At 40.5% G+C, this 26,916-nt stretch overlaps 3 protein-coding genes across 7 annotated transcripts; 1 reads left to right on the plus strand and 2 right to left on the minus strand.

Annotated features, from left to right (window-relative positions):
- The first annotated feature begins 953 nt into the window (after window positions 1-953).
- Window positions 954-5,025, plus strand: zgc:172067 (S-adenosylmethionine-dependent methyltransferase domain-containing protein). Of its 2 annotated transcripts, none has more exons than XM_031294701.2 (5): window positions 954-1,060; window positions 2,459-2,588; window positions 2,752-2,915; window positions 2,999-3,116; window positions 4,353-5,025. In XM_031294701.2, exons 2-5 carry the CDS (start codon window positions 2,471-2,473, stop codon window positions 4,742-4,744), a joined length of 792 nt encoding a protein of 263 aa, XP_031150561.1. In that variant the 5' UTR covers window positions 954-1,060; window positions 2,459-2,470; the 3' UTR covers window positions 4,745-5,025. The 2 variants fall into 2 exon arrangements, with proteins under 2 accessions (XP_031150561.1, XP_035859870.1); XM_036003977.1 differs by having other exon boundaries at window positions 2,761-2,915.
- LOC116046308 (rhodopsin kinase GRK1-like) lies at window positions 4,911-10,686 on the minus strand. The gene is made up of 7 exons (XM_031294627.2): window positions 9,774-10,686; window positions 7,768-7,895; window positions 6,902-7,059; window positions 6,729-6,812; window positions 6,492-6,616; window positions 6,191-6,392; window positions 4,911-6,031 (listed from the first exon to the last, which is right to left on the minus strand). The coding sequence occupies exons 1-7, from the start codon at window positions 10,470-10,472 to the stop codon at window positions 5,742-5,744; spliced, it is 1,686 nt and encodes a 561-aa protein (XP_031150487.1). The 5' UTR covers window positions 10,473-10,686; the 3' UTR covers window positions 4,911-5,741.
- A 1,320-nt stretch (window positions 10,687-12,006) lies between these two features.
- On the minus strand, window positions 12,007-24,270 carry tfdp1a (transcription factor Dp-1, a). Of its 4 annotated transcripts, XM_031294640.2 has the most exons (13): window positions 24,092-24,270; window positions 22,832-22,905; window positions 21,954-22,039; window positions 21,657-21,723; window positions 21,070-21,191; window positions 20,174-20,295; window positions 19,864-20,029; window positions 19,597-19,743; window positions 19,419-19,487; window positions 18,070-18,221; window positions 14,674-14,840; window positions 13,329-13,407; window positions 12,007-13,202 (listed from the first exon to the last, which is right to left on the minus strand). In XM_031294640.2, exons 3-13 carry the CDS (start codon window positions 21,963-21,965, stop codon window positions 13,064-13,066), a joined length of 1,242 nt encoding a protein of 413 aa, XP_031150500.1. In that variant the 5' UTR covers window positions 21,966-22,039; window positions 22,832-22,905; window positions 24,092-24,270; the 3' UTR covers window positions 12,007-13,063. The 4 variants fall into 4 exon arrangements, with proteins under 4 accessions (XP_031150500.1, XP_031150509.1, XP_035859869.1 ...); XM_031294649.2 differs by lacking the exon at window positions 22,832-22,905 and having other exon boundaries at window positions 24,092-24,247; XM_036003976.1 differs by lacking the exons at window positions 22,832-22,905; window positions 24,092-24,270 and adding an exon at window positions 22,426-22,444.
- Between the last annotated feature and the right edge of the window lie 2,646 nt (window positions 24,271-26,916).

The following is a 26,916-nucleotide window of genomic DNA, read 5'->3' on the forward strand; positions in this document are numbered from 1 at the left end:
TTACGTGTCAACAAGATGCGTTTTCAACTCAGACATTGTTTAAATTCACCTACCCTGGTCCCTGTCTCGATCCTAGCTGATAGCTGTTAGCTGATAGCTGTTAGCCATTAGCTGCTAGCTGCCGTCCGGTGAGTGTATTCAGACAGGCTTCTGTGATAATCATCCCAATAACAATTCACGGAGCGGCGGTGCACTAATTCGGGTTGGGGTTTTTTCTATCGAAAGTACTCGCGTAGCTATAGCGATCAAGATTAACGTAAAAATTGGCTGGAATTCTCCTTTAAAATGGTTTTCCAGTTCATAGCTTTTTCTTCTATGGTTGACTGACTAACAAACTTAAATCACTGTGTTTTTGTGCAACACAGGGAGTAGGACCTAGAGTAGGGAGAAAGGAAAAGCAGGGGCTTAAGAGATGGCGGATGTCAAGGGGGTGAAGAGGAGAAGAATAAATGCTTGTATTAAAGGTGGAAAGTGTCAGTTCCAGGTCATGCCTGTTTAAACAGTTTTCTCACTCTCCTGCTGATTGCTTTAGAAATGAACACTTTTCTCAGTGGAGTCTGCCAGGTGGCACACATCCATCTCACACATGCATTACAAACCTCATACAGATCTGCTCCCAGTATAAACACAAATATGCAAATATTTTGGCACAGTGTACAACGTGAATACATGTTGTTCTCAAATGTTTGCATGTCCCTACAGCCCAACCTGAAACTCCTGCTTAAAACCAGATGTTTAGTTGATTAAGGATGAGAAGAGGGAGCAATGAGAAGAGTCAAGCAGATGTTCAGAGACAACAAAACAATTTTAAAGCCACAATAGTAAAAAGAAATACAAAGAACATACACACCAACAACAAGAGTTGATGTTAAAGAGCTGGGAGGGGTCAGGGCTCTGTCAGAGATTATAAATCTGTTTCTCTGCTTCTGTCTGCCCAAGTACCCTCGCCTCGCTCAGGGGTGTGTCACTGATGATGCTGCTTCTATAAACACAAAGACACAGCAGAGAAAAGTTCAGACACAACGAGAAAAGAGGACTTAGAGACGACTGCTTCATACAGGTATGTTTCAGCAACATATATGTAAAGGCTTTTTTCTTTTTTGGTGAATGAAATGAATAAGAATGAGAAATTACTTTCACATACCTCTGATGACAATGATTGTTTTTAAATTACATGAAACTGTGTCCTTCCTATTTGTATTGAGATCCAGCTGAATGTGATGAGCATCAGAGGTAAAGAGCAACCCGATGCATTCTCGGTATTCCTGTATGTAGCCTGTTGACCCGGGGGTTTAACCAGCTGTGTTTCTGGGCTCCAGACCAGAGTCCAATGACAGCCAAAGAGACTAGTGGACTAAATCTAGTCCTTTCTGAACCCATTCCAACTTTTACTGACCTTGAAATAAGTCACAAACGCACAAATCATTTAACAATACACACTAAAAATAAAATACAATTCCATGCCAGAGAAACAATGCAAATGTTTGTGATAATCCTAATTAAAAAGTAAAGATATGCATCTCGGCAACACGGTTTATATGTCCAACTGAACACTAGCAGTGAATTCAATTTCAACAATGATTATTTCAACATGTATTCATACTCGTTCAAATATAATTAGAGAATAGTTTTCATATATTTATATCATGCAGTTTGATGTGTTTGCTCATTCTGTTTAAAGAGGTACAGTAAAAAACTACTTTAAGTGGCCGGGTTGGATCAGTGGGTAGAGCAAGCGCACATATACTGAGAGGTTTATGCCTCGACGCAGAGGTCCAGGGCTCGAATCTGACCTGTGACAATTTCTTGCATGTCTTCCCCCTCTCTCTCCCCTTTCTCACCTAGCTGTCCTGTCAAAAATTAAAGGCGAAAAAGCACCAATAATGGGGACAAAAATCCAGGATATCTAGGCCTCTGCTGCACCAATTTTGACCAACCGTTTTCTAATCTGTCTTGTGAGTCCCCCAGCTTTTTGGAAGTGCGTTTGCTGGAGTAACCCATTAAGATGTCTTAAAGCTTTAGTGCGTAACGTTTTGATATTAATAAACGTCCGTTACATTCAAGCCATTGCCAAATGAGTTGCTACAAAGCTAATTAAGACTATCAGCTCCACACAACTCTCTCTGGATTTCTCAGTATGGCTATGTTCAGAAGATTGTGTCGTCCGGCGACTTTCCCGCACAGAAGCTCGAGTGAAGATAATTACCTCTTCTGAAGAGTCCATCATGTTTTTTTAATCCTCCGTGTCCTCCTTGGCTACTAGCAACTACGTGGAGGAGGGGTGGGGGTGGTGCGCAATCACTTAAGGCTTGTATCATGTGGACGTGCCAACAGTTTTGTTGTCATTACTTAGAATTCCTCATGGGGGTGACAGAAACTACACACTATAGCTTTAATCATAATCAAAAGTTATCAATAGTATTTGTACTATTTGATTAAGCTACCTTCCCTTCACCAGTATTCAGTGGTCATGGAGAGATTGTCCACAGTCAGCCAACATGTCCAACAGAAGCATCATGGAAAGAAAAAAGAGGTGGATGACAAACAGGATAAGAAACTACCGGTGGAGCAGGGGACCACAGATGCGGGTAACTTTGGATTGAACACTTAGGAGTATTTATTCTGTATTCTGCACTGCCATCACTAGTCTGGTTTTTATATTGCAAAGAAACAGATGGAGATCATTTGTCAAACTGATGATTTCTATAAATCTGCAGCATTGTAACCTTCATGTGACACTCTCCCCTGCAGCATTAAGAGATCAGAAAGTGATGGCAGGAGAGGCTTTGGAGAGGAGGAACATCTGGCAACCGAGTGTTTACTACGCGCTGGGAAAGGAGTCTTTTTACATCGCTGGTCATGACATCAGCATCCGCGAGTCTATGGATACTTATGGTGCTCTGATCTGGCCCGGGGTATGCACTGCTACTGTGTGTATCTGCACATTCTCTGACCTCCTCTGTTGTTGCAAATGTGATAATGAGAATTTATTTTGTAGGCGATAGCTTTGAGCCAGTTTTTGGAGAATAACCAGCAACATGTTAACCTGATGGACAAATCAGTTCTGGAGATTGGAGCTGGGACTGGCTTGCTCTCAATAGTGGCCAGTCTGCTTGGTAAGTCTATGATAATGAAGTACATTTGCACTTAGTTACACAATATGTAAATGTTTGTATAAAATAATAACTTTTACCACTAAGTCTTGACTAGTAATAACATAATTTATGAGGCTTTTTGCCAACTTTAATCACTATTACAGGCAATTGCAGACAACAACAGTTAGTTGTATATCAAATGAATTATCAAATTAGCATTGACCATTTAAAAGTTGTATTTTGAATTTCTTACTCAAGAATCAAGACACACTTAGAACAGCCGTGGTACCCTTTGATTGCGGTGCTAGATGGAAAGCCATGAAGAGTTTATCACTAATATGCACTCAATATTTTACGGGTATATGCTCATCTTTTGTGTAGAATTTGCATTTTGACCTGATGGTGGAACTCGAGGAAACATCAGCGGGTCTGTGAAATACTGAGAATCATTGTCTGAGGATCATGACTATCCACCCACACCAACATTTTTGCATTCCAAAAAGGCCAGTAGCTGTAAAGATATCTTGACAAAGTTATAATCGTACTGATATTGCGATCCTTTGGTCCTTCCGCTAATCATGCAGTGTTTTTTTATATATTCCCAATAAAATAAAACATCTATTTACACAAACAGAATACTTGCAATTACTGGTGATAGTGGAAGTCAAAGTGGAATTGTAAGTTTTATCATCAAATTTATGATTTGAGTCAACACCTCAAGTCAGCATTTTTTAAACTATAAGGACAACTATTTAATTAACCCAAACTGATTTTGTTCTTCCGTTTCTTGGCCTACAAGATTCAAGACTTCTGAAAAGACAGGAAGTGTAATCTGTAATCCATCCTACCAATCAAACACGATGATAATTAATAATTCAGCTTTAGAGCTGTGAAAAGTTCTAAAATGTTTTTGCAAATTAAACTTGATGAAAAGTTTAAGGACAACCAAAGTTATTACAATTCATCCTGAGGGGAACATGAAAGTGTGAACCATTTCATGGCAATCTCATAGTAGTTGAGACATTTTACTCAAAACCACAAATGTCAACCTCATGGTGGCGCTAGAGGAAAAGTCAGGGTAAGTCATTAGGATTCATCTTCAGAGGAAACATTTCAAAATGTTATGGCAATCCATCCAATAGTTTGACTGGCGCTGCATCCCGAGAACTAAAAAATGGGCCAGTCACCAATAAAAGTTGATGCACGCGTCTTACTATCTGTACTTCAGCTGCCTTGGTGTTCTGTACTCTTTTCCAGGTGCTTGGGTGACAGCTACTGACCTGCCAGACATCTTGTCTAATCTGACCTTTAACCTCCTGCGGAACACCAAAGGCCGGTCCCGCTACACCCCTCAGGTGGCTGCCCTTACCTGGGCTCAGAACCTGAAGCGGGACTTTCCCTACCCGTCCTACGACTACGTGCTTGCAGCTGATGTGGTCTATCCCCACGGCTCCCTGGAAGAACTGCTGGAAACCATGCGTCACTTTTGCCAACCAGGAAGTCAAACAACGGTGCTGTGGGCCAACAAGATCCGGTTCCAGTCAGACTTGAGGTTCACAGAGTGTTTCAAGAGCAGTTTCAACACCACGCTGCTCATTGAGCTCCCACAGCAGGAGGTGAGGATATACAAGGCCACAGCGAAGGAGTGACAGAGGAGCCTGGAGGGTTTGTGTTTAAATTCTATGAAAAAAAGGAAAATTCCATTTTACTCTCGCTGATTTCAATGTCGAGAAAAGTCTGGTTTTGATCTGTTCACACGACATTCCTGGACAGTGCTGTAACTGTTGTCAAGCAGAAATGAAGCTCAAATTTCCATTTCAATAAGCAACACTTTTATTTACTAGCACTTTTTCATACAGTTTCATACAATACCTGACTTTATTAACTTTTGCTCAACAATTTGCTTTTACAACTAAATTGATTTGCTGTATAAAAAAAAAAAAAAAAAAAGGAAAAGAAAAGAAATAAAGAATTCTCTATATTTTGATTTGTCTCATAACAACAAGACTACATGAACTTTTGGAGTCAATTATGAACCATGAAATAAACACATAAGAACATGTTAATCAAAAGCATGACACTTTGTTGTCTTATCTTTTGGTATTGCAACAGCAGCAGTTCATTTAGCTGTTTATAGTAAAGACTAAGGGACTACGGTCATACATGTTCCTCATAAAGATTTTTTTTTTTCCCATTAAATGCGGAAATCAACATTTTTACATGTTCAACATGCGACTTTCAGTCAGCACCAAATAAGCCCCTGCTTAACATTTTAATTTTTAAAATGCATTTTAAATCTCAAAGCATTACAATAATTTAACAAATGCACACACAAAGAGAAGAGAGTGAACAGATAGAGAGGGACAAAGAAAGAAGATGAAGAGTTGGGGGGGGATAGGATATAATATCAATATATTTTTTTTCTTTTTTAACTCCTAAATCTGTTTAAGTCCATTTCAGGTTAGAAATCCACCTTAATTCTGTTCTTGTTGTTTTCTGCACTCACCAATAAAACTTTAGTCTCAAGCTGTTTTAAAACTGCGATTACAACGTTCAGACTCGTGTTTGTCCTGAGTACTTGAGTCTTTATGCCACACAAGTCTGCACACTGTATGGTTGATGTGTTTTCAAGGCATTTCAATGCCTCTAGGATATGCAGCAGGTTGATGACTTTGGCTGCTCTAGTATGGACTCCCTGCGGAGGTCATTTGGGACGCTGCCATGAGGACCCCAAACGTTGAGCTCTCCATAAATGCCTGTATTGATCATCTCTTCTTGCCAGGGTATGGGGATGTTCCCCGAGGAAAACTCATCAAAAAAGGTCTTGTCAGGGTCCGCCAATGTCACTCCCTTCACAGAGGAGAAGGCCCCAACGTCATCCAGACTTTTAGCGTACACCACTTTCGGGTCTGGGACGAAAGGAGGAGGTAGAATACCTGGTGAGGTGAGAAATGGTAATTAAAAAATCTAACCGTATACGTGGATTTAAGCCATTTTCATGGAAATAGAAATAAGCTTTTTATTTTGTGTTTTTTGAAATGTTTATTTCAAGTTATACACAACCCTGAACAAGATATACAGAAAATAGATGGTACCTGCATTCAGTTTCCTCCAGTTGATGTCACTGAAAAATGAGTGCGCTCTGATCTCATCACAGCATCCATTCTTAAAACCCATCCTCTGATCAACCTCTTTAGCCAGCAGACCATCACAAAGCGACTTTGCATGCTCACTGAAATTGTCCGGATAGGTCACCGTCCGTGTCAGCATACGCTCTTTCATCTCCTCACGTTCAACCTAAAAAGGAGACGAATATTCTTAATGCTCATCCTCTCGTTTATATCACAAAGTTGAAGCCATTTTGTAACGCTTAAGGTTTGATAAAAGGCGACAGACCTTCTCCCCCCTGTTTCTAAATGGATTCTTAGCCGCCATGAACTCAAACAGTGTCACTCCCAGAGTGAAGTAATCGACAGAAGTGTCATACTTCTCCCCTTTCAGCATCTCTGGAGCCATGTACCCTGCAAGAACCAAAATCAAACAATGGGATGTAGCCTATTTAAATAGTGACAATACACCTCGAAATATATGAAATTGCTTAGTAACTACATTGTAGATACAGATGAGACCCACCTGGTGTCCCAGCATATCCTTTGGTCTGTGTTTTGCCTTCTTTTAGCTCAACAGCGAGACCCAGGTCAGATATACGCACATTCCCTGGTAGAAAACATAAAGATAACTTCATTAGCTATTAATCACACCTGGAAAATGCCGTTTCTTCTACCATTTAACTAAAAATACATTACCATCATTATCTAGCAGCACATTTTCGGGTTTGAGATCTCTGTAGATGATTCGTTTCTGGTGGAGGTGCTCCAAGCCTTGGATGATCTGAGCAATGTAAAAACAGGCTCTGGGCTCATCAAACCCTGGGTTGTTCTCATCCACCAGGTAGATATGGTACCTTCAGGGAACAGAGAACAGGTAAGCTTTGGCTCTGTCAATAGGAAAGGTATGTCATCTGGATACATTTTCACTATTACATAGATATACGGCTTACATATGTTTTAACATAAAATACATATTCATTTCACATATTAGAATCCTGCTCTTATCTAGCAAACTTAACTCTGCACACATTCAAATCAGATTTTCAAGAAATAAAACTATTGTTATTTTTAGCCCTATGTCTCTTGAGAATAGCATCTAACATTTGCATAAAGCCAGCAGTCTAGTGTATCTTCAACAGCTGGTTCTGAACAGGTTCCTTCTCTCATGAATGTCACAGAGATACTGAAACTGACACACAGACATACAGCTGTTAAAAGCAACCAAATGTGCATATTATCACAAATAATCTGCCCCACTGTAAAGACACTGTAGGAACCATCATTTAGGGATGAATTGTGGCACATTTGGGCAATTGTTAAATGTGTTCCCATCTGGTGTCACAGCTGACTTTGGGGAACATTACAACATCTCTTTCACATCAGTCTTTTGGTCGACTGCACACCTTCTGTTGGCAATGGAAAAGTCAAATTAAAAAAAGGCTGTAAATAACACAGCAATATAGGAGGGATGAGGAATATGAGCTCTTAACTGTTTCCTCAGTGAGCCTATCTGTTCATGTTTGTGCTTTGAGACATGAGAGTTTTTGAAAATGTGAAGTTACTTGAGGTCTCCTCCATTCATGATGGTCATGACCAGACAAAGTTCGTCCTTTGTCTGGAAGGCGTACGCCAATGACACAATAAAGCGACTGTGAACCTTCTCAAGAATCCTCTTCTCCACCATCGCACCCTACAAGAGGAAATTAGGAAAGACATTTTTTTTAAAAGAGAAAAATACTTTTCTTATGTGGGGTTGAATAAGAATATGCTGATTTGAAAAAGAGGTTAAAGTATTGTACATCTCCAAAAATGACCTCAGACAAGTCAAGAGCAAGATGTAATTGTGCCAAGAAGTTCCATTCAGAAGAGCTTTCCACTAACTCTCCCAGTAATCACTCTCTGTCTCAGTGTTTAATACTGCAGGCTAAAGCCAAATGAGACAGAGGCAGGCACAAAGATGATTAGTGCCTGCACAGTCTTTGCTCAGCGCAGGGCACTTTCTCTGGCACATGAAGCCAGCAAAATGCCTTTATTAATCAAATCACTGCAAGAATCGCAGTTAGAAGAGCTTTGTGTTTCCCTGAAATCTCATGTGAGAAAATGTGACAATACTGTACTCATGTTGTGAAAATTACGTAAACTGAGGCTGTATATATTTCTAATCGACTGATACAGAGATAATATCAATGTAGGCACCATGTCAGACACTGAAAAATATTGCATTTCAAACAATAAAGTTCCCAAAACCTGCAGCATGCATTTCATTTAGTCAAGGGCGATTCTAGGATCAGACCTTCAGGGGGGCTCAGCCCCTAATGAGAACGTGACACGGTGCCTTGCAAAAGTGTTAACACCCCCCCCCCGCTAAATCAGTAATTTCATTAGCCGATAATCTCTGAGCTAGCTACTGAACAATTACTACACGACACTATTAACACTATGATGGAACTAAACCTGACACTTTATAAGTCACAGTAATAATGACCAATTTTACACAATGTTCTAACATTCTGCAATTTTAGTTTGTTACGTTTTAATTTGGGTTCTAATTTGCACCGTGAAATGACCAACTTCTTCTCTGGGGACTACCAACGTTAAACTTCACAACCGTCTCCTGCTCTCCCTCTGACAGATTAGATAGATGCCCCGTTTACACGTACATGGTTATTTTGAAAAACTGAGACATTTCCCTTCGTTTGTGCCCTTCGTTTACACGCAAACAGAGAATTCGCCTCTGAAAATGAGTCTTTCTAAAACCTCCGGCCAGAGTGGAGATTTTGGAAAACTTTGTTTGCACGTTTGCATGTAAACTGAAACAAACAGAGGTTTAGGCAGCCAAGAGAGAGAAAGAGGAAGTGATTCGTTGCTGTTGTTGCTATTGCCTTGAGCTTCTCGTTACACTGCCACCTACAGGTTTGGCGTGCTCTTGATGGCATTGACGGCATATATACATGGGTACGTGTAAACAAACACTTTTCTGAAAACTGACAGCTGTGCACAATGTTATTTTTGAAAACGGAGAGGTTGAAATGTCCGTTTATGAAAATAGCCGGCCACGTGTAAATGTAGCAATAGACTCAGCCAAAGGCGGGAGTCTGGCACAACCACTTCTGATTGGCCAACACTACTTTCTGTTGACCCTTTCCTTGACTGGGTTACAGGTGCATAGCATCAGCTACAGACATACAGGATAATAAACCTGTTTCAAGCCCAACCTGTAATTGTTTGTCCTCTGTCACGAACAGACACGTTCGCAAACTCTAACTTGAAGCACTAAGATTGATTTAAAAAAAGAAATAAAATAATATATTTTTTTTATTATTATTATTATTATTAATATTTAGGGGGGCTGAGATGAAATTTAGTGGGGCTTGAGCCAAAAAAATCTAAAATCGCCAATGCATTTAGTCCTCTATTGGCCCTGAACATGCTTGGGCACAGTTGACCAGTGTAAATGCAGTCCCTGTTTCAAAACTGTATGTGTTTAAAAAATTAAAGGCTGATGCAAAAGACCAACAGCATGGTGAGTAAAGGAGCATGTTATCAAAAGTGACAATTGTTCTCTCACCTCAAAGCCTTTTCTCTTTTTCAGCCTCTTCTTGTTGAGTTTCTTACAGGCATACAGTTGTCCTGTGGCTTTCATCTGACAGGCAGACACCTCCCCAAACCCACCTTTCCCCAACACGCGGAAGTCTAGGAACCAGTCTGCATCCATGGGCTGCATCTCAAGCCATTTCCACTGCAGGTACCGTTTCAGATACAAGCTCTCCAGGAATAAAGCGTAGGGGGCCTCACGCAGAAAGTCCAACATTGTGGCCAATGCTGCAGCAAACAAATCATCGCCTGCAGCCTCCTGGCTTTCCTTCACCTTAGTTATGATGTCCTCAGACAGGAACGGGCAGTAGTGCTTGGCAGATGGGTCCATGTAACGCTGGACAATCTTTGAGGCCTTCTTTACCCGGTCAGAATCCTCCACCAGGTCATATTCCTCGATGTCTTTCCATAAACGGTAAACCCCGTGATACTCTGTTTTTGAATCCAAAAATTCTCTAAAGAGGCGTTTGCCGATAGGCTGTTCCATGCAGATCATGCAAAAGGACAAATCAAGGGTGTCCATCAGGTCCTCACACACAGTGATGTGGGGCAGTTTGAGGCGAGAATGGTACTTCTTATCCCGTGCTGCTGCTGCACTGGAGCCATCAATGCTTCCACGAGCATTGATGTAAGCAGAATTTGCTACCACTGTGGTCAATCCTCCGATATCCATGTTGAGGGCAGGTGACTGTTAGGTGACGCAAAGAGGAGACATTGCAAAGAGAAAAAAAAAATGCTGCTTACTAATGTGCAGGGGTGTGAAGGTAAAAGGATGAAGCAAAGATGAGAAAACAGGACACAGATCACAGAGTCGTGGCAGAGGCAGCATAAGAGAGAAACGGGAACCTGAGACTGGTGTCTCAACTAGATCCCAGCACACTTTGAGCACCTTCATCACCCTAACTTACACACACACCTGAGTCAACACCTTTCGGTAATCCATTAACACCCTAATGCCCCAGACAGTGTGCGAGCACATGCTGTAACAGAACACAGGCAGCATATGCAGCTGGAGTATCACCTGTTAGTCAACTGGAAAAATCACAATTAGCAGTGACATTCATGCATAATAATCAAGCAGTTCCTGGATGTAAAAGCAAAGCTCGGGTTTGGAGAAGCAATCATGTTTTTCATTAACTTGGAAGCCTGTAATCAAAATACATTGAAATGATTTTTTTTCCCCCACCAATACACCAGATGGTGTTTATGTTAAGAAAATACATTACATTAAATCCTCATTTAAATAAAATACTCTGAAGTGGGAAATTTTAAAGGAGAGATTCAAAATGTCCAATCTCTCAGTACAATACTGTACATTGAAAGGATTATTGGTTGTTGTAAATTTTTTTGTCCCCCTCTTCCCATCACTTACACTGAAATCTCTCTCTGAAGAGAATTTTGTGCAGCCAGTATAAATAGGAGGAATAACGATTGCAACCAATAACCCTTCCAATGTAAATGTGGGAATGTCCGTTTTAAGATGAAAACACACGTGAACCTTTCCTTTAAAATGTGGAAGAGATCTTAAGATAGAAAAAGGTGCTCAAATGTCATGCACACACATTTTGCTGTTGCTGAGCAAAACGCCCAAATTATCCAGTGCCTGCAGCATGTGCTACATTCTGGCCCTTATCGGTTCTCCATGTCAAAAACATTTGGGCACCTCAACAAAAAGGCCCAGTCTTATAATCAGCAAATGCTCTTGTAAGTCTGTTCGTATATTGAAATTAAAAGCCGATAGACGTAAAACCACGATAGCATAATATAAGTGAGTAAAGGAGCATATAAAGAAATAATTGTTCTCACCTCATACAGTTTCCATCCTCTATCCTCCGCATGTTTCCTGTGGCTGACAAGCAGACACCTCCCCAAACCCTTAACCAGCACACTTAAGACTGGCAACCAGTCTTCCATCCATTGGCTCTTTTAAAAAGAACCACGAGTCTCAAATCAGTTAAGGGTCTCAAAAATGTGAATATTTTTCTACCAGGTCCTTTGGCAGATTAAATGTTCGAGGAATACATCTGTTGTGACTTTTATTTTTTTAAAAGCCTAGGCGCTTGACATGCAAAAATAAAGAACATCTTGTGTTCAGTGCTGAATGATTTTTTCCTAATTTGAAACAAATTTGAATTATACAACGCACCCTGACGAACATTACCTCTTCTCGTTTCTGCATGAAACCCACATACATTACAGATACAAAATTATTAAAACAATCTATATTTTAATTTGCAAACTTATATTAGATTACAGAAAAGGTTTTTGGAAGAGTCAGTACATGTGTTGCTAAGTTTTAAAAGGGAGATCTTTGAAGGGAGTACATAAAGACCTATGCAACCACACATCGTTTTACATCAATAATTTTTCAAGGTCTATCTTTACCACTGGCCTCTAAAGGATACTATAAGCTACAATCGTCAGAGATTCATATACGTAATTCACAAACAAAGCTTGTTTACCCATCAGGAGCCCGGGTTATAAAAAGTCTTTACCTTGCTGGTGCCATTATTTTGTAAACACTACCAAGGCTTTGACAGGGCGATGATGGAGAATTCCTTAACTCCAGAATACAAAAAAACTAGCAAACAAGATCAGGAAAGCAGCTGCCTACAGAACATAAGGAAGCCAGCCCAACACAATGGAGGATAAGAAACTATTTCAAATTATTGCCCAGAACACAAAACAAAAAGTATCAACACATCTGATGGAGCCCCATCCTGGGATGCCATGGCAACTGTATCAGGCCATTCACAACTCATGGTGTTGCACTAACACAGCATGTTAAAGCAGACACTTTGGCCATCTTGGAACATATCATCATCATGTCTGCCAAATGTAACTGCAAAAAAATAGGAATAACTATTCAAACAAGTACATTATACATTCTCCAACAGCAGTAGGTTTTACAGAGGTTTTTTTTTTTGTTTGTTTTTTTGTTTTTTAGTGGGATGGTTTATTGAGAAGTGGATTAAACATACAAAGACTTCAGCCTGGTGGCCAGTCCACAGACTTCAGTTCCCTTGACGACACCTTCCCCAGAGCTGTGGTGCAGGTGCATGTGATTGAGGAGCAGAAAAAGATGGGTGCAACGTACACCTAAGTTCTTTCAATATTCATCTACACCCCTGAGAAAGCCAGACACAAATACAGGCATGGGAAACAGGGGAAGAGGTTGAAGAAGCACACACAAAAAGGGACTAAATTCCACGGTGAAGGTGGTTTGAAGGACTGTGCTTGTTGGAGTGGCGAGGTGTAGACAGGTTAGTCTTCGTCATCGTTCTCATCATACTCATCCTCGTCATCATCATCCCCCATATAAGACACTGGAGTCTCCACACGAGACCCGCTGTAGTGAGAGTCATTCGAGCTGGAGGCCATGGTGCCGTCAGTGCAGCCATCACTATAAGGAGAGGAGTGGATTTTATCATTTGTTACAAGTTAATGGTGGAAAAGGTGAAAGAGCACGGGGATGAGCATAACACCTGCAATCTGTCTAATTTTTAGGTTTATTTACAAGAATTTGCACCTGCTTGCAGGGTAACGGGCTCCATTTGCTGAGGAACCTCCAGTGATGTAGACGTTACTGATGGGACCCTTTGCCATCTCTGAAAAAAAAAAAAAAACTACATCAACATAAAGAAATATGACAAGTCAACACTAACATTGTATGGACTAGACACAATCTTGCGATGGGATCACACCAGCCGTGGCGCCAAAAATCGGGCCAGGGGCGTAAAGTGGGGGGGTCCCTTCCCTACCCCTATACTTTCAGTGCCCTTGTTCAGACCACACACATTTTCAAACTTGGCTTTCATTTGTATCTCAACTACACACCTGTAAAGTTTTATGATTGCATCTTGCACGGCCGCAGACATATAAACAGCTGGCAAAGTACTCAAAATCGCCTCTGTGGTACTTTCCGCTACAGTAGGTATCTACAGAAACTGTATATATAATAGTAATCTTCATCTCCACTGACATTCATCCACTGCAGACTAAATTTCCTGACACTCCCTAATTTCAGAAAAAATATTATAAATGATTGTTATCAAAAGAAATGACCAGACTGGTTGAGTGTCCGGATTTACTTTGGATGTTAAACAATATCTTTTCAAAGCATTTACTCCGGTCATATTTCCATGCACCTGGGCTACCTGCCGTACTGCTGTGCCTACTGTGACATGGACACGATCAAAGTGGTTATCCACATACAAGGATAGGCACAGCAAAAGCTGCATCTTAGCTTGGTAATAGCTTTCGTTTTAGCTTGTTTGTATAAAAAAAAAAAAAAAATTGCAGAGTGGCACTGTGTAGGGGCCGCATGCAGACAGAACAGATTGAAATATCGCTTTCTTCATGTTTATGCCTGTTAAGCTGATGAGAGACATTGGGCTGACACTGCTACTCCAAATATCAGGGGCTTACGGGCAACAGGCTGCTGATGTGCTTTTTCACAAAGCAGCTTTGGAAACACGGTTTCTGTGATGTGGTGACAGCTGGGAATCTCATTCCTCGGCTCCAGTACACTGAGAAGACGTCGAAACCCAGTATTATTTACGACTGACAATGGCTAGTCGTCAAGTGCAATCATGTATTGGGTAGGAGCCTCTGGTATTTTTACAGCTAAAAATCTCCAAATGGCTGGCATTGCTCCTCTTCCGCTGCCTATACCTGCTCTACGAAGAATTGATGTCACATTACTATGAGGTGGTATCGGGTGTGGTAGTAACGGAGTAATTTTATGATTACAAATAGGAGTACATGCACACGGCATCGGACCGATACCCAATACTGAAGCAGAAAATGGTTTGCATCAACAGAAGCTTACCAGCAACTGACTAATATCTCCAGAATGAGCATGTGAAACTGACCTATAACGTATGGCTCCAGAGCTTTGGGCACCAGGCTACGTGCAACCTTCAGATCCTCTGGAGAACATTTTCCCACCTCCAAACCACAGGCCATGCCCATACGTTTCAGCACCTCAATGTCATCGTGGATCTCAAACATGCTGTCGAAATTGAACAAATACTCGAACCTGCAGATGAAAAAGAACAGGAGACATGAGGAAAAGGGTGAATTATCCATTTCTTTTAAACAAGAAAATAAGTGCTCCCAATCTTACTTTAAGGTGCTTCTAGTTCAATTGTGTTTTAAGGAGCAGTACAGTGCAAGATGGTGACAATTATGTAACACAAGTGCCCCAATATTGGTGCTTAGATATTAGGGCTGGGATGATATGCTTTTGTCCCGATTCCATTCTTTCATGATACATGGGTGCCGATTCGATTTGCATTGCGATTCGATAGTATTGAGTATTGTGATTTTCATTTATTGCGATTCTAGAAGTAATGTTCGATAGTATTGAGTATTGCGATTTTCCTCTCCCTCTAACAAAAACAAAAGTTGAATAATACACTTCTAGAGACAATATATCATAAGACATTTCTAAAAACTAATTGTTTTCAAAAAATAATGCACATCACATGTCGGTCAGTCTGACATTTATTTCATTTGTAAACAAGTACATAACATACATACAACATACATATTTTCAGCATTTTCTGCTTTTGCTCTGTTTTGCTGGTAACGGATATGATATAGTCGCCATGAGTGGTACCGTATGAACAGAAAATATTTAGGTGAATCCATCCATCCATCTTAGTCCGCTTATCCGGTCTCGGGTCGCGGGGGCAGCAGCTCCAGCAGGGGACCCCAAACTTCCCTTTCCCGAGCCACATTAACCAGCTCTGACTGGGGGATCCCGAGGCGTTCCCATGCCAGGTTGGAGATATAATCCCTCCACCTAGTCCTGGGTCTTCCCCGAGGCCTCCTCCCAGCTGGACGTGCCTGGGGGGCATCCTTACCAGATGCCCGAACCACCTCAACTGGCTCCTTTCGACGCGAAGGAGCAGCGGCTCTACTCCGAGCTCCTCACGGATGACTGAGCTTCTCACCCTATCTCTAAGGGAGACGCCAGCCACCCTCCTGAGGAAACCCATTTCGGCCGCTTGTACCCTGGATCTCGTTCTTTCGGGCATGACCCAGCCTTCATGACCATAGGTGAGGGTAGGAACGAAAACTGACCGGTAGACCGAGAGCTTTGCCTTCTGGCTCAGCTCTCTTTTCGTCACAATGGTGCGATAAATTGAATGTACTACCGCACCCGCTGCGCCGATTCTCCGACCAATCTCCCGCTCCATTGTTCCCTCACTCGCGAGCAAGACCCCAAGGTATTTAAACTCCTTCACTTGGGGTAAGGACTCATTCCCTACCTGGAGAAGGCACTCCATCGGTTTCCTGCTGAGAACCATGGCCTCAGATTTAGAGGTGCTGGTCCTCATCCCAGCGAACCGATCCAGTGAGTGCTGAAGGTCACAGGCCGATGATGCCATCAGGACCACATCATCTGCAAAGAGCAGCGATGAGATCCCCAGCCCACCGAACTGCAACCCCTCTCCACCACGACTACGCCTCGATATCCTGTCCATAAATACTACAAACAGGATTGGTGACAAAGCAAAGCCCTGGCGGAGGCCAACCCTCACCTGAAACGAGTCTTACTGCCGAGAACCCGGACACAGCTCTCGCTTTGGTCATACAGAGATTGGATGGCCCTGAGAAGGGAACCCCTCACCCCTAACCCTCCCACAGTATCTGCCGGGGGACCCGGTCATACGCCTTCTCCAGAGCCACAAAACACATGTAGACCGGGTGGGCATACTCCCAGGCTCCCTCCAGGATCCTTGCGAGAGTGAAGATCTGATCCGTTGTTCCACGACCAGGATGGAATTTAGGTGAATCATTGGTAAAAAAAAAAAAATAACTTGGTGTGTCAGGGCCTTAATAAGAAATCATTTACCCTCAGAGGTCTAAGCCCTTTTTTTTTTTTTTTTCATCTTTTGTTCCATCTTTTGTTCGAGGTTATACAAGCATTATTACACAAGGAGACCACCTTGTGTAATAACGCTTGTATAACCTCAACCCTGTTATGCACAATCAAGTTATAGACATCATTTATTTCAGGAGAACCTGGGCTATCAGGATATGCATGCTGCAAGGATGTCACATGAATGTATACATTGTTAAATGACTATAAAGAAAAAAGAAAAGACTAAACGAAATAAAATCTCACAGAAATGTATTGAAATCACACACAAAACAATAAAGGCCAAAACTATTGGCTTTTAAAAGGTGTTCTTCTAGGTGTTGGCAATTAAGAGAAACAGAAAAACTCTGAAACTAAGAAAAATAAAAAACTATATTGTTTTTTCCCCATAAAAGTCCATACGCTTTTATCCAAAAAGTTAGTTGTGTCAACTTCAATGTATTATCTGTCTGCTATTTGACATCAATAAGCCAAATCACTCATTTCAGCCTCCAGGCTTCTTTCTGCCGTCTCACCCAGGGCTCTGTATCCTCCACACACACACACACACACACACACACACACACACACACACACACAAAATATATAAGGCCCTCCTCTGAGGGATCTCTATTCGCTGAGCAAACTCTTTGAGCACATTACTGCATGTGATTGATCAACAAAGCAGTCAGTCAAAATTTCCCAAAACAATCATGGCTGCTGACTAACAAAAAATAGATCGCTGTTTGGTACAAAACACAGTAAATAGCCGTTCAATCGTGGATTTATCGCTCTGGAACTGCGTGCATAGTCTCCGAAAAGTCCCCGTCTTCGCTGCCGGATTTCTAAGCTCCTGGAAGGGCTATGAAGACACAGAAGAGGTCTCTGGAAAGGGCTAGCTCTCAGCCCGGCGAGACGATTGGTCCAAAGGTCGCGAAGCAAACAATACATAAGCGCAAGTTGATTTTTGGATTCATATTTCATTCAATAATTTCATTATTTATTTATGTTACATAATTCCACTATGATTTAAAAAAAGCTTCTGGATGGGCAACAATTGTTATATGGTCTCGTTAAAACGGCGGATTTCTCTGTCTCTACAGTGTATTGATCTGCCGATATTAAACAAGACATCCAATGTTTCGTGTCGTACGCGACATGGCCGACTTCAGAGGATTTTTTAACTACTTATTTCTGCAGATTCTGTGGGTTACCCTGAAACAATCAACGGCTATAAAAGGCCTTAGGGGTTACAATTTCCTCACATGTGGCTTGGTACAGGGGTGCAGAAAAAAGTGTGGCTGCCTGGTTTTGTTTAATTCACAGGTAAACAGAACTTACCAACTTTTGCTAATAATTTAAAGAATATGGGCAAATAAAGGCTAGCCGAATCACTTACTTGTCATTAGAGATGCTGCAGTCGATGACAGTTTTCTTGCTGGTGTTGACAATAATAAAGGGGAGGTGGATGATGGAGTTGGGAGGTGGAGGTCTGTTTGCCTGCTGCTCTGTCTGTCTGTTCCGTTGAACCAGATTCTTAAAAGCTATTTGCTGAAAGACATGATGAAAAATTTGAAGCCGATACAGAGAGCTTAGATAAACAACATATTCAACATTTCTGCAAAATTCTTCAGCTATGCTTTGGCTGGATTTATACTCCTGTGTTGTTCGGGCAGTAGCGCTGTAAATGTCTCTAGCAAAGCAGCTGGTTTGTAGCCTGACAAACCAGACCCACATCAAGATGTTGGGTCTGGGAACTCACCATTGGCAGGGCTCAATCTGAGGGGTGGGATAAACAGTTGTCTTTCAAATTCCCTCTGCACTCATAGCCAACCAGAGCAACTCTAGTTGATAGATTAAACTTTTGCCGTATCCGGTCGGCAAAACTCCAAACACATCTTCCTTTTTTAAGAACGCCTTCAGTGCTTAACTCCAAGTCTTCCAGAGTCGCGGCCAAAGCCGATTCGAAAGACCGCTGTTCACCAGCAGCCATCTTCTTTGTTTTCAAGTAGTGGGAAATTCACGCGGAACCGCCGCAACTCTGCCGTCCTTATGTTAAGCCCGCCCACCGACTCTATACACGATGTGATTGGCCTGACCAGAATTTGGTTTTTCCAGCTCACAAGCCAACGGAGATGGGAGTTGCTAGACAGACCCTGGCTGCAAATTACATTTGCTGCTGCTAGGGTGCGTCTAGATTTCTAGGCTAGCTGGTTTGTGCTTCAACACAGAATTTATCTCGCTCATATGTGATATACCTTATCAAGCTGCATTGTGCATTTATTATACACCTCAAGTAATCGTATATACACACAAACACACTAATACAACCCAAAACATATCTATCGTTACAAAAGGTAAACATGTTCAGAAGTTTTGATTGACACTGTCAGAGAGGTATAAATTTAACTATACATTTATTATTGAGTTCATAGTTTGCAGTGTTGCTGAACTGGATTGCATTATAGTGAGAGGTATTTCTATATTTTTGTCCTCCCTATTTAGATACCTGAGGGGAACAGAATATTAGAAAAACTCACTATAAAAGGTAGAATGTATGGCAGAGCTGCTATTTGGATTGCAGGTGTACATAATAAAATAGCCATAGAGTGTACATTCTTGCACTCACAAACGCCATGAGGAGAAGGTACGCATGAACAATCACCTTCAGCACGACTGACATCGTAGCTATGGAGGATACGAGTGAAGACCCCCTTGATAAAGTGCAAACACTCAGTTCATTCCCACCTGCAGTATGAGCTCCTGAAGCTGTGATTGTTTCTGCTTAATCCTCTCCAGCCGCCTTTGTCTCTCCACCTGCAGTTGAAATAAAGGAATAACGGTGAACAATTATAACATGGGTAAAAAAGGCAAGGTCTCTCCGACACAAGCTTCTGTGAGAACGGTCTTCACTGTGTGTTTCTACCTCTAGGTTTTGGCACTCTTGCGCTGAGTTGGTGGGAAGGCCAATCCATTTGATTTCTTTCTTCTCTTTAGAGATAATGTTCATGGCCATAAGCACATTAAGTGCATCGTACACACGCCGCCGAATGTTCTTCTGGTCATACACATGCTAAAAATGAAAAAACAAGATTCAAAATATGAACAAAAATGTATAAATTGTTATACATTAGATAATCTAATAAATATAGCACTATATTATGAGAAAATGTCCTGCAGCTGCAGCACTCACTGCGTCATTGGGTGACATGTGGCTCTCTGCAGAGCTGAATTCTGCAACCAGTTCATCTGCCACTTCATTGTAGGTGGTTACTCCTTTCTTCTGCACCTTCTCACACACTTTCATGGAGAAATGCCTCAAGCCCTTCCCGTTCTTTTCCCCTTTCTTACCACGTTTTCTGTGGACAGAACAGATCCCCCATGTCACTTAATTTTCACATTACACAATTATTAGTATGTCACACTCGTGCATTTTCATTTTTAATCCCTGATGTCAGGCCCGATAAAGCATACTCAAACTTAAGACCCTTTTGAAGACTTACCCTGATGACCACGGAGAGGCGTCTGATGGTTGACTCTGAGTGAGGAACTGGGAACTGGGTGTATGTGGACTGTTTACCAAAATGGTATTGGATACTGTAGGTCTCTGGGGTGTTCCTATCACCTACAGAAGGACAGAGCAAAAGAAAATATTAAAGCATAGTGGTTATCGACTTGTGGCTCGGTGGTGTTCAGGAACCAGCAGAGTTATTGCTCATGTGTTGTAGGCCAGTATGGACTGAGCTCATACTATTAGAAAAAGTGCATGTTATTACTCTCAATACAAACTAGAATAATGATTTAGTCCTTTTCATTTAATTTGTGACTTAACAAATTTCCTTTTAATTCACATTATTTTTCAAATGCCCAATATATTTGGATTGTGTTGCAAAGATAGCAACTGTCAATTGTTTAAATAAAGTTTTAATGGTGAAACAACACATTTAGTATTTAAGACTTTTAATTGAGTGATCAATGATGATAATTGGAAAAGAAATGCTTTTGCATCCTTAATAGTTATATGAGGCTTCATTCCTTCACAGGTGATATCTAAGCTGATTTCCGTTATGTATACATTCCATGTACATAATGGGATGATGGATGTAATCCTGCTGACTATAGAGTTGTTAAGCTTAGGATCAGCTGCCTCCACCTACCTCCACCCGGTCATCTCACAATGATAATGGAGGGGCTTACACAACGGTAAGACACAGCAGAGAAACCCAGCTAACAAATCTATACACAAATGCATCTGCTGGTGACTGACAATTTAGAAACCTAATTTTTTTTATATATCTATTTAGAGGTTCTAAACTCTCACACAAATGTGGTTAAGAAAGCACAAAAGTCGGACATCATAAGACCATATAGTATGGTAGTTGCGTGGAGCATCACTCACCATGTGTGGCACATGTTGCATGTGTGCAGCAATGTTCACATTGGATGGCCCAAGAGTTTTGGGTAGTAGCTGTTTGGCCACGGGGGCAGCTGTAGGCTGGACAGTAACCAAAGATAGTACACCTAATAGGAGACATGATAAGATCAGTAATGAGTAGAACTCTTGAATGATACGCCATTGCCCCCTATCGTCAAACTACAAGCAGATAGGCCTACACCTGAAGAAACATTTTTTCCTTTGTGGGACAGGCAACCAATTAAACTAGACTGTATGTAACGTCCACCGCTATTGTTGGAAACATCTGATTTGACGGATGGCCGACTCAGGACTAAATCGCTGGTGTTAGCGTCCTTTTGCCGAACTCAGTAAAGACAAAGCCGAAGTAATTGGTTAAAACTATATATGGTTAGATAGGTAAGAAGTTAAGACTTAACTTTTACAACATTAAATGAACTGAAAACATTCCACAATGATGTATATTAGTAGTTGGAAGTGAAATGCTAGCAAAAAGCTGCAGTCAGGACACAGTGATGTTAATGTAAAGAAAAAATGTGCACTGTGCAAATGCAATTACTAGTAATATATACCTTTGCTAGGGCTCAGATTCTGATCGATGAAAACCTTCAGCTCTCCGTTTGTTTCTATAAGACCAGCCTGCGAAGGACAAGAACTTAATACTCAAAAACCACAACATTAAAAGAATCTACATTAGTCCAGTTAAACAAAAAGCATACAAAAGAAGAAAGTGGGGTCATGCTGGATCTCTTAATTTATAGCCAATTAATAATTCACCTACATATAACATCAGCAAGAGTGCCTACAAGACCACAAACTAAACAACAGTTTTCCTGTAAAAAGTACAAAACATGTATATGATTACTTACATCTTTAGCCATGATCCCAAAGGACCGGAGGAGTTGAGCTTCAGGCTAAAAAGAAAATGTTCTTCTATTTGTCACTTCTCAGACCCCTGAGGACAGAAAGAAGGCAAACTATTAAATGATAGTGGTAAGTTTCCAGTTTTACCCAAATATCTAATTTTTCCCATTATATTTCCTAAACTCAAATATTTCACTCTGTTTTGGTGTTTAACTGAACTAAAGTTATTTCTGAGGCCCATTTGCACTGCTTGCTGCCAGCACATTTTACAAAGCTACACCACTAACGTTAGCTCGAGTTACCGGGTATTCTTCTTACCAGGCACAATTAACATAAAATGTGTATATTTCAGACGAATTTCGATTGTATGAGCCTTTCAGGGACATTTCTTAATGCACTATGAAAACCACATTAAACAAGCCCTTGATGCTCACAACTTTTACTACGCTAAGTGTGTACAAGGCCTACTTCAGGTACCGAGCACGTCCGGAGGAGAGGCATCGTCGAACTTCTGCTACAGGTCACGCAAACATGCTAACGTAATCACTCCAACCCCAAACTATTAATGTGACTTAAGTGATAGCACAACATGGTTACAGATATTACTGTTGCATGCGGTAGTAACACCATTCACCCTATACGACGAAAGCAATGAACAATCTTTTGTTGAATCTGCAGCTAGCTAACTGTTACTGCTAATAGCTTGCTGGCGTTAGCTAGCGAGTTAGCTTATGCACGTTTTGAAAGGATTCACATACAATTTAGCGATTGTTTGGTTGCGTGCTGCAGATTACAGACAAAGTTAAGTATGGGTTAACATTTAAGAAATGTGTGTGCATTTCGCACGACGAATGAAGTTAATAAACTGATTCTGTGCACTTACGAGTGCACTCTCCTGTTTCTTCGACGGCTGTTGTTGTTGGCATTTAAGAATGGAGGAAGAGGAGGTCTAAATCCCTACAAAACAGGAAACATAATAAGCAATGTCGAAGTACTTTTCGATCATTCTATAGTAAATTTCACGGACAAAAATATTTATTAGTCTTGGGTGTTTAACTCTTGAGTTTATTTTTTTACTCAACTTTCTATGTTTTGCCGTTATAATGCCAAGATTTGCCTGTTTGGTCGAGTAATGAAGCTGTATTAAAAAGTGATCGTTTTCAATCGAAGAAAGACGAACCACTGAAAAAGTAATCAGTTAAAGTTAACAATGAAACAGAAACAAGACGTGTTTAATTCAAACTGTAGCTAAATGTAATGGTACATTTAAACTCACACCCAAAATATTTCGCCATACATTTCTGATATATCAGTTACTTTCTAGTGATTATATTATTGATGTTTGTGGTTTATTGACAATAATGGGTATCTTACTGTCAGATGCCTGTCAGCAACAAACATAACAGTTAGTTTGTCCCGAAGTTACATTCAGAAACACTTAAATATCTGCTATTATAAATGCAATAAACTACGTAACTAACTAGCCTGATCATTGTATTTTGAATAAAATATCGACCTTACGATTGATAACTTTGGCTACACTAACGTTAATGTTACTAGTGTGATTTGTTCAACCGTTAAACATGCATTCTAAACTTTGTTTTTATGATGTTTCAGGACACCAACGTTCCGTTCCATAGCAGAAGAGCTGAGTATGTAAGCGAATGTGACCAATTCAATCACAATCACCGCGAACCGTTATGTTAAACTAACAAAAGCCTTGCTGATGACTCTGTTATCGTTTACTACATACGGCAAATTAGCAGCTTGTCAGAGGATACGTTAGGATTAACGCATAAAGTACACCACAGACTAATATTTTGCTAATTAGCAATGCCTAACGTTACTTAGTATGTTAGCAACGAGCTAACTCGCAATTACGGTTGAAAAGCCAGGACCACCGGTCGCTTTGTTAGCCAACTGGCGATACGCTAGCTAGTAGCTAGCGGGCGAGCTAATCCACAGCTGTCATCGACAACACTGCCAGATTTAGCTGCAATTTTACTATGTTAGCTTTGTGCCTGTTGGCAGGAGATTTTCAAGATATTTAAAAACAATAACTGATAAAAGAAGACATTTAACATCAATAACTTTCTTTTGCGGCAGCTGGGTAGCGAGCCACAAGTCCATAAATACGGCTTACCGCTGCACTTCACAAGTTAGCAACTTGTTTGTTAGCCTTTTCTATCCACTCTCTGTTAGCCTTGCTACAGCAGCGCGTCTCACAATCTGATCTTGGCGGTGTCTCGCTTTAGCGTTGTCTGATTGGACAGCATCGATGAGACGAAAGCAAAGCAGTTCATGCCCACAACCTGCATCTCTTGGGATTGGTGGATACCGATCAGCTTCAAATATACATACCGCCATCTGCTGTACAGGAGTTTGAAGATACATTTGACCAAAGATTCTCTATAGGCTCTAAACCGTCTCTGATTTTACTCCTGTACTTCTTATTTACCCCCGTTTCTCTAAGCTTGCACTGGCTGCGGGTAAGTTTTGCTTGCACCCAAAATGCATCAAGGGCACATTAGGATTTTATTGCTTCAACCACTTTTGAAGTTGGTCAGGGATGACCACACATGGATTAAACACAAATGAGCGCTTGCCTGCACTGAAGAACCACCTTCTCAACTTGTGGCATGGCATATGCAATCAAGATGAAGGTTAATGTCTGTACCTGCAGCATTTAATATTTAATACTATTGATAATATTAATAATACTGTGCAATTCCATTACTGTGCAATATCTGTATACTGTGCAATATCATTACTGTCATTGTCCAATATATACATATTTTTTCATATGTATATAGTGTCTCAGCTGTGCACTGTACCCCTCCCTTTTTTGCACTACTTATTTTATTTCATGTTGTTATATTTTTTACGTATATGTTGGCACTGGGAAAGGAGTTGCTTTTAATCTCATTGTACATGTGTATAGTGACAATAAAAGGCATTCTATTCTATTATATTCAAAGTACCAAAAAGCCAGCCATATATATCTACCTTTGTGGACTCAGAGGTTATGGCCTCTGTGTTGTTTCTGGGAACATTGGGGTTCACCTTAAGAGGACTTTTCAATCTACAATTACACATGGTGGGTTTTAGGACTTTTACTCACATTTAACTCAACAGGAAGAAAAAAAAACAGTCATTCATTAAATTAAAACAAAATAGATGTGTTTAGTGTTCTCTACGCCAGAATTAGATTACTGCTACAGTGTGGGGAAGGCTTTGAAACAGCTATAAACCATCATGATGGAAAACAGAATTAATAGAAAACATAATTGATCATTTGAATGAATAGATACATAGGGTAAATAAAATGGCCAGCATTTATGGTTAGGGTTAACATTTCTGAGAGGCGGTAACATGCGCTGGGGGAATGACCTCTGTATTCTTTTTTTATTATGGCTACGGCTTTGGCTGTATGGCAGGATGCAACATTTGTATTTTTTTCTGTATAGTTTTCTATAGATAACATCAAATGTGAGCTGAAAAGCAAAATTTAGTCACAAGCGGTGTGTCAAGATGCATCAACTGCAACTGGATCGAATAAAGACAAAATCCAAGAAGGTCTGAAGGGTCAAAGATTAAAAAAAAGAAAAAAAAGAAGGGCTCCACTCAATATCCTTGAATTGAAAAATTACACATTAAAGCTCTGCAACAAACACTCCATCACCTAACTCTGGCCCAGGTCCATTAATCAACCTGAATGACCCAAATCATAACCTCTTTACCCCCCAAACATGCCAACAAGAAATCACCATCCTCTTCCCAAAAGCCATATACTGCCTGTGATCAAAACATGATCATATGCTGACATTTCTCTCCCATGATGCCTGCTGAGTCTCATAATTGCATTGAATTTTAGGACCTCTTAACTCTCTGAGCATCATGTAGCTCATAACTACTGGTTTATCGAATGCAGTATAATTAAAGTATACTGTAGCCTATGTTGTCTGCTGCATGTGCCTAATTAGAGTGATCAACAGTTAGTCAATTTCCAATGAGATTCACAAGGTTTTTGAATGAAAGTTCAAACATTCCTTAAATAATCAGTTTCCATTCTTTACTGGTATTTTCAAATATAAGGATATTTACAACTTACAAATACACTTAATTGCCAATTTAAACTAATGCAGTCTAATACAACAACCTTAAAATAAATCCTACCTTCATGAATGTTATACTGTTGTGGTGCTGTTGAACTGTATCACATTATACTGAGAAGTTTTAGTATTATTAACTAAACCCTTACTGATATAAGTGGGTTGAACATATTGTGTACATCTCTAAATATAATGCAATACAGTTTAACAGCACCAAAACATCCTCCAAAAATGACTATAAAGTTTAATCAACACCTCTCTAAAACAGTTTCAAAAAAACTTATTGATTCAACTTTATGGTAATTTTGTAGGATATATTGTGTGGGGATGTCAAATGTATTAGGTTATACAGAGGGGTGTTGCTACAATTTGAGGGTAGACTAAATATTAGAAACACATCTCAGTATATCAAGCTGGTATGAATGGCAGAAGTTATCCCTTGACATAATTTATTTATTACTTAATAATGGTCACTTGTATGCTGCATCCTGTGAGTGAACTAGTCTGAAGTGAGTCTACTCAAACCAGGCTGCCATTCATGCCTAGTTCATTTAAAAAAAAAAAAAAAGTAAGACTGACATCCACAGATACTCTATCAGTTATCTATACACCCTTCACACTTGGTCAAGGGTGTATTCATTTTCATGAGATAAAACTCAGTTGAGCCTGAGTCTGCCCAATAGACAAGTGTGAGAGTGATATTTATTTTTTCTTATAAGTTAAGCCCTTGTGGGGTTTTTTTCATGTTAAATGGGGACTCAAATTACTCATTGTTCACACAACAGTGAATATGCTGGGACCCCATTAATCCCCTGTCCCTCTTTGTGTAAAGTGTACACTTGTTCTATGTCTGAAT

The sequence above is a fragment of the Sander lucioperca genome, chromosome 8, assembly GCF_008315115.2.
Source record: "Sander lucioperca isolate FBNREF2018 chromosome 8, SLUC_FBN_1.2, whole genome shotgun sequence".
In the NCBI taxonomy this organism is placed as follows: domain Eukaryota; kingdom Metazoa; phylum Chordata; class Actinopteri; order Perciformes; family Percidae; genus Sander; species Sander lucioperca.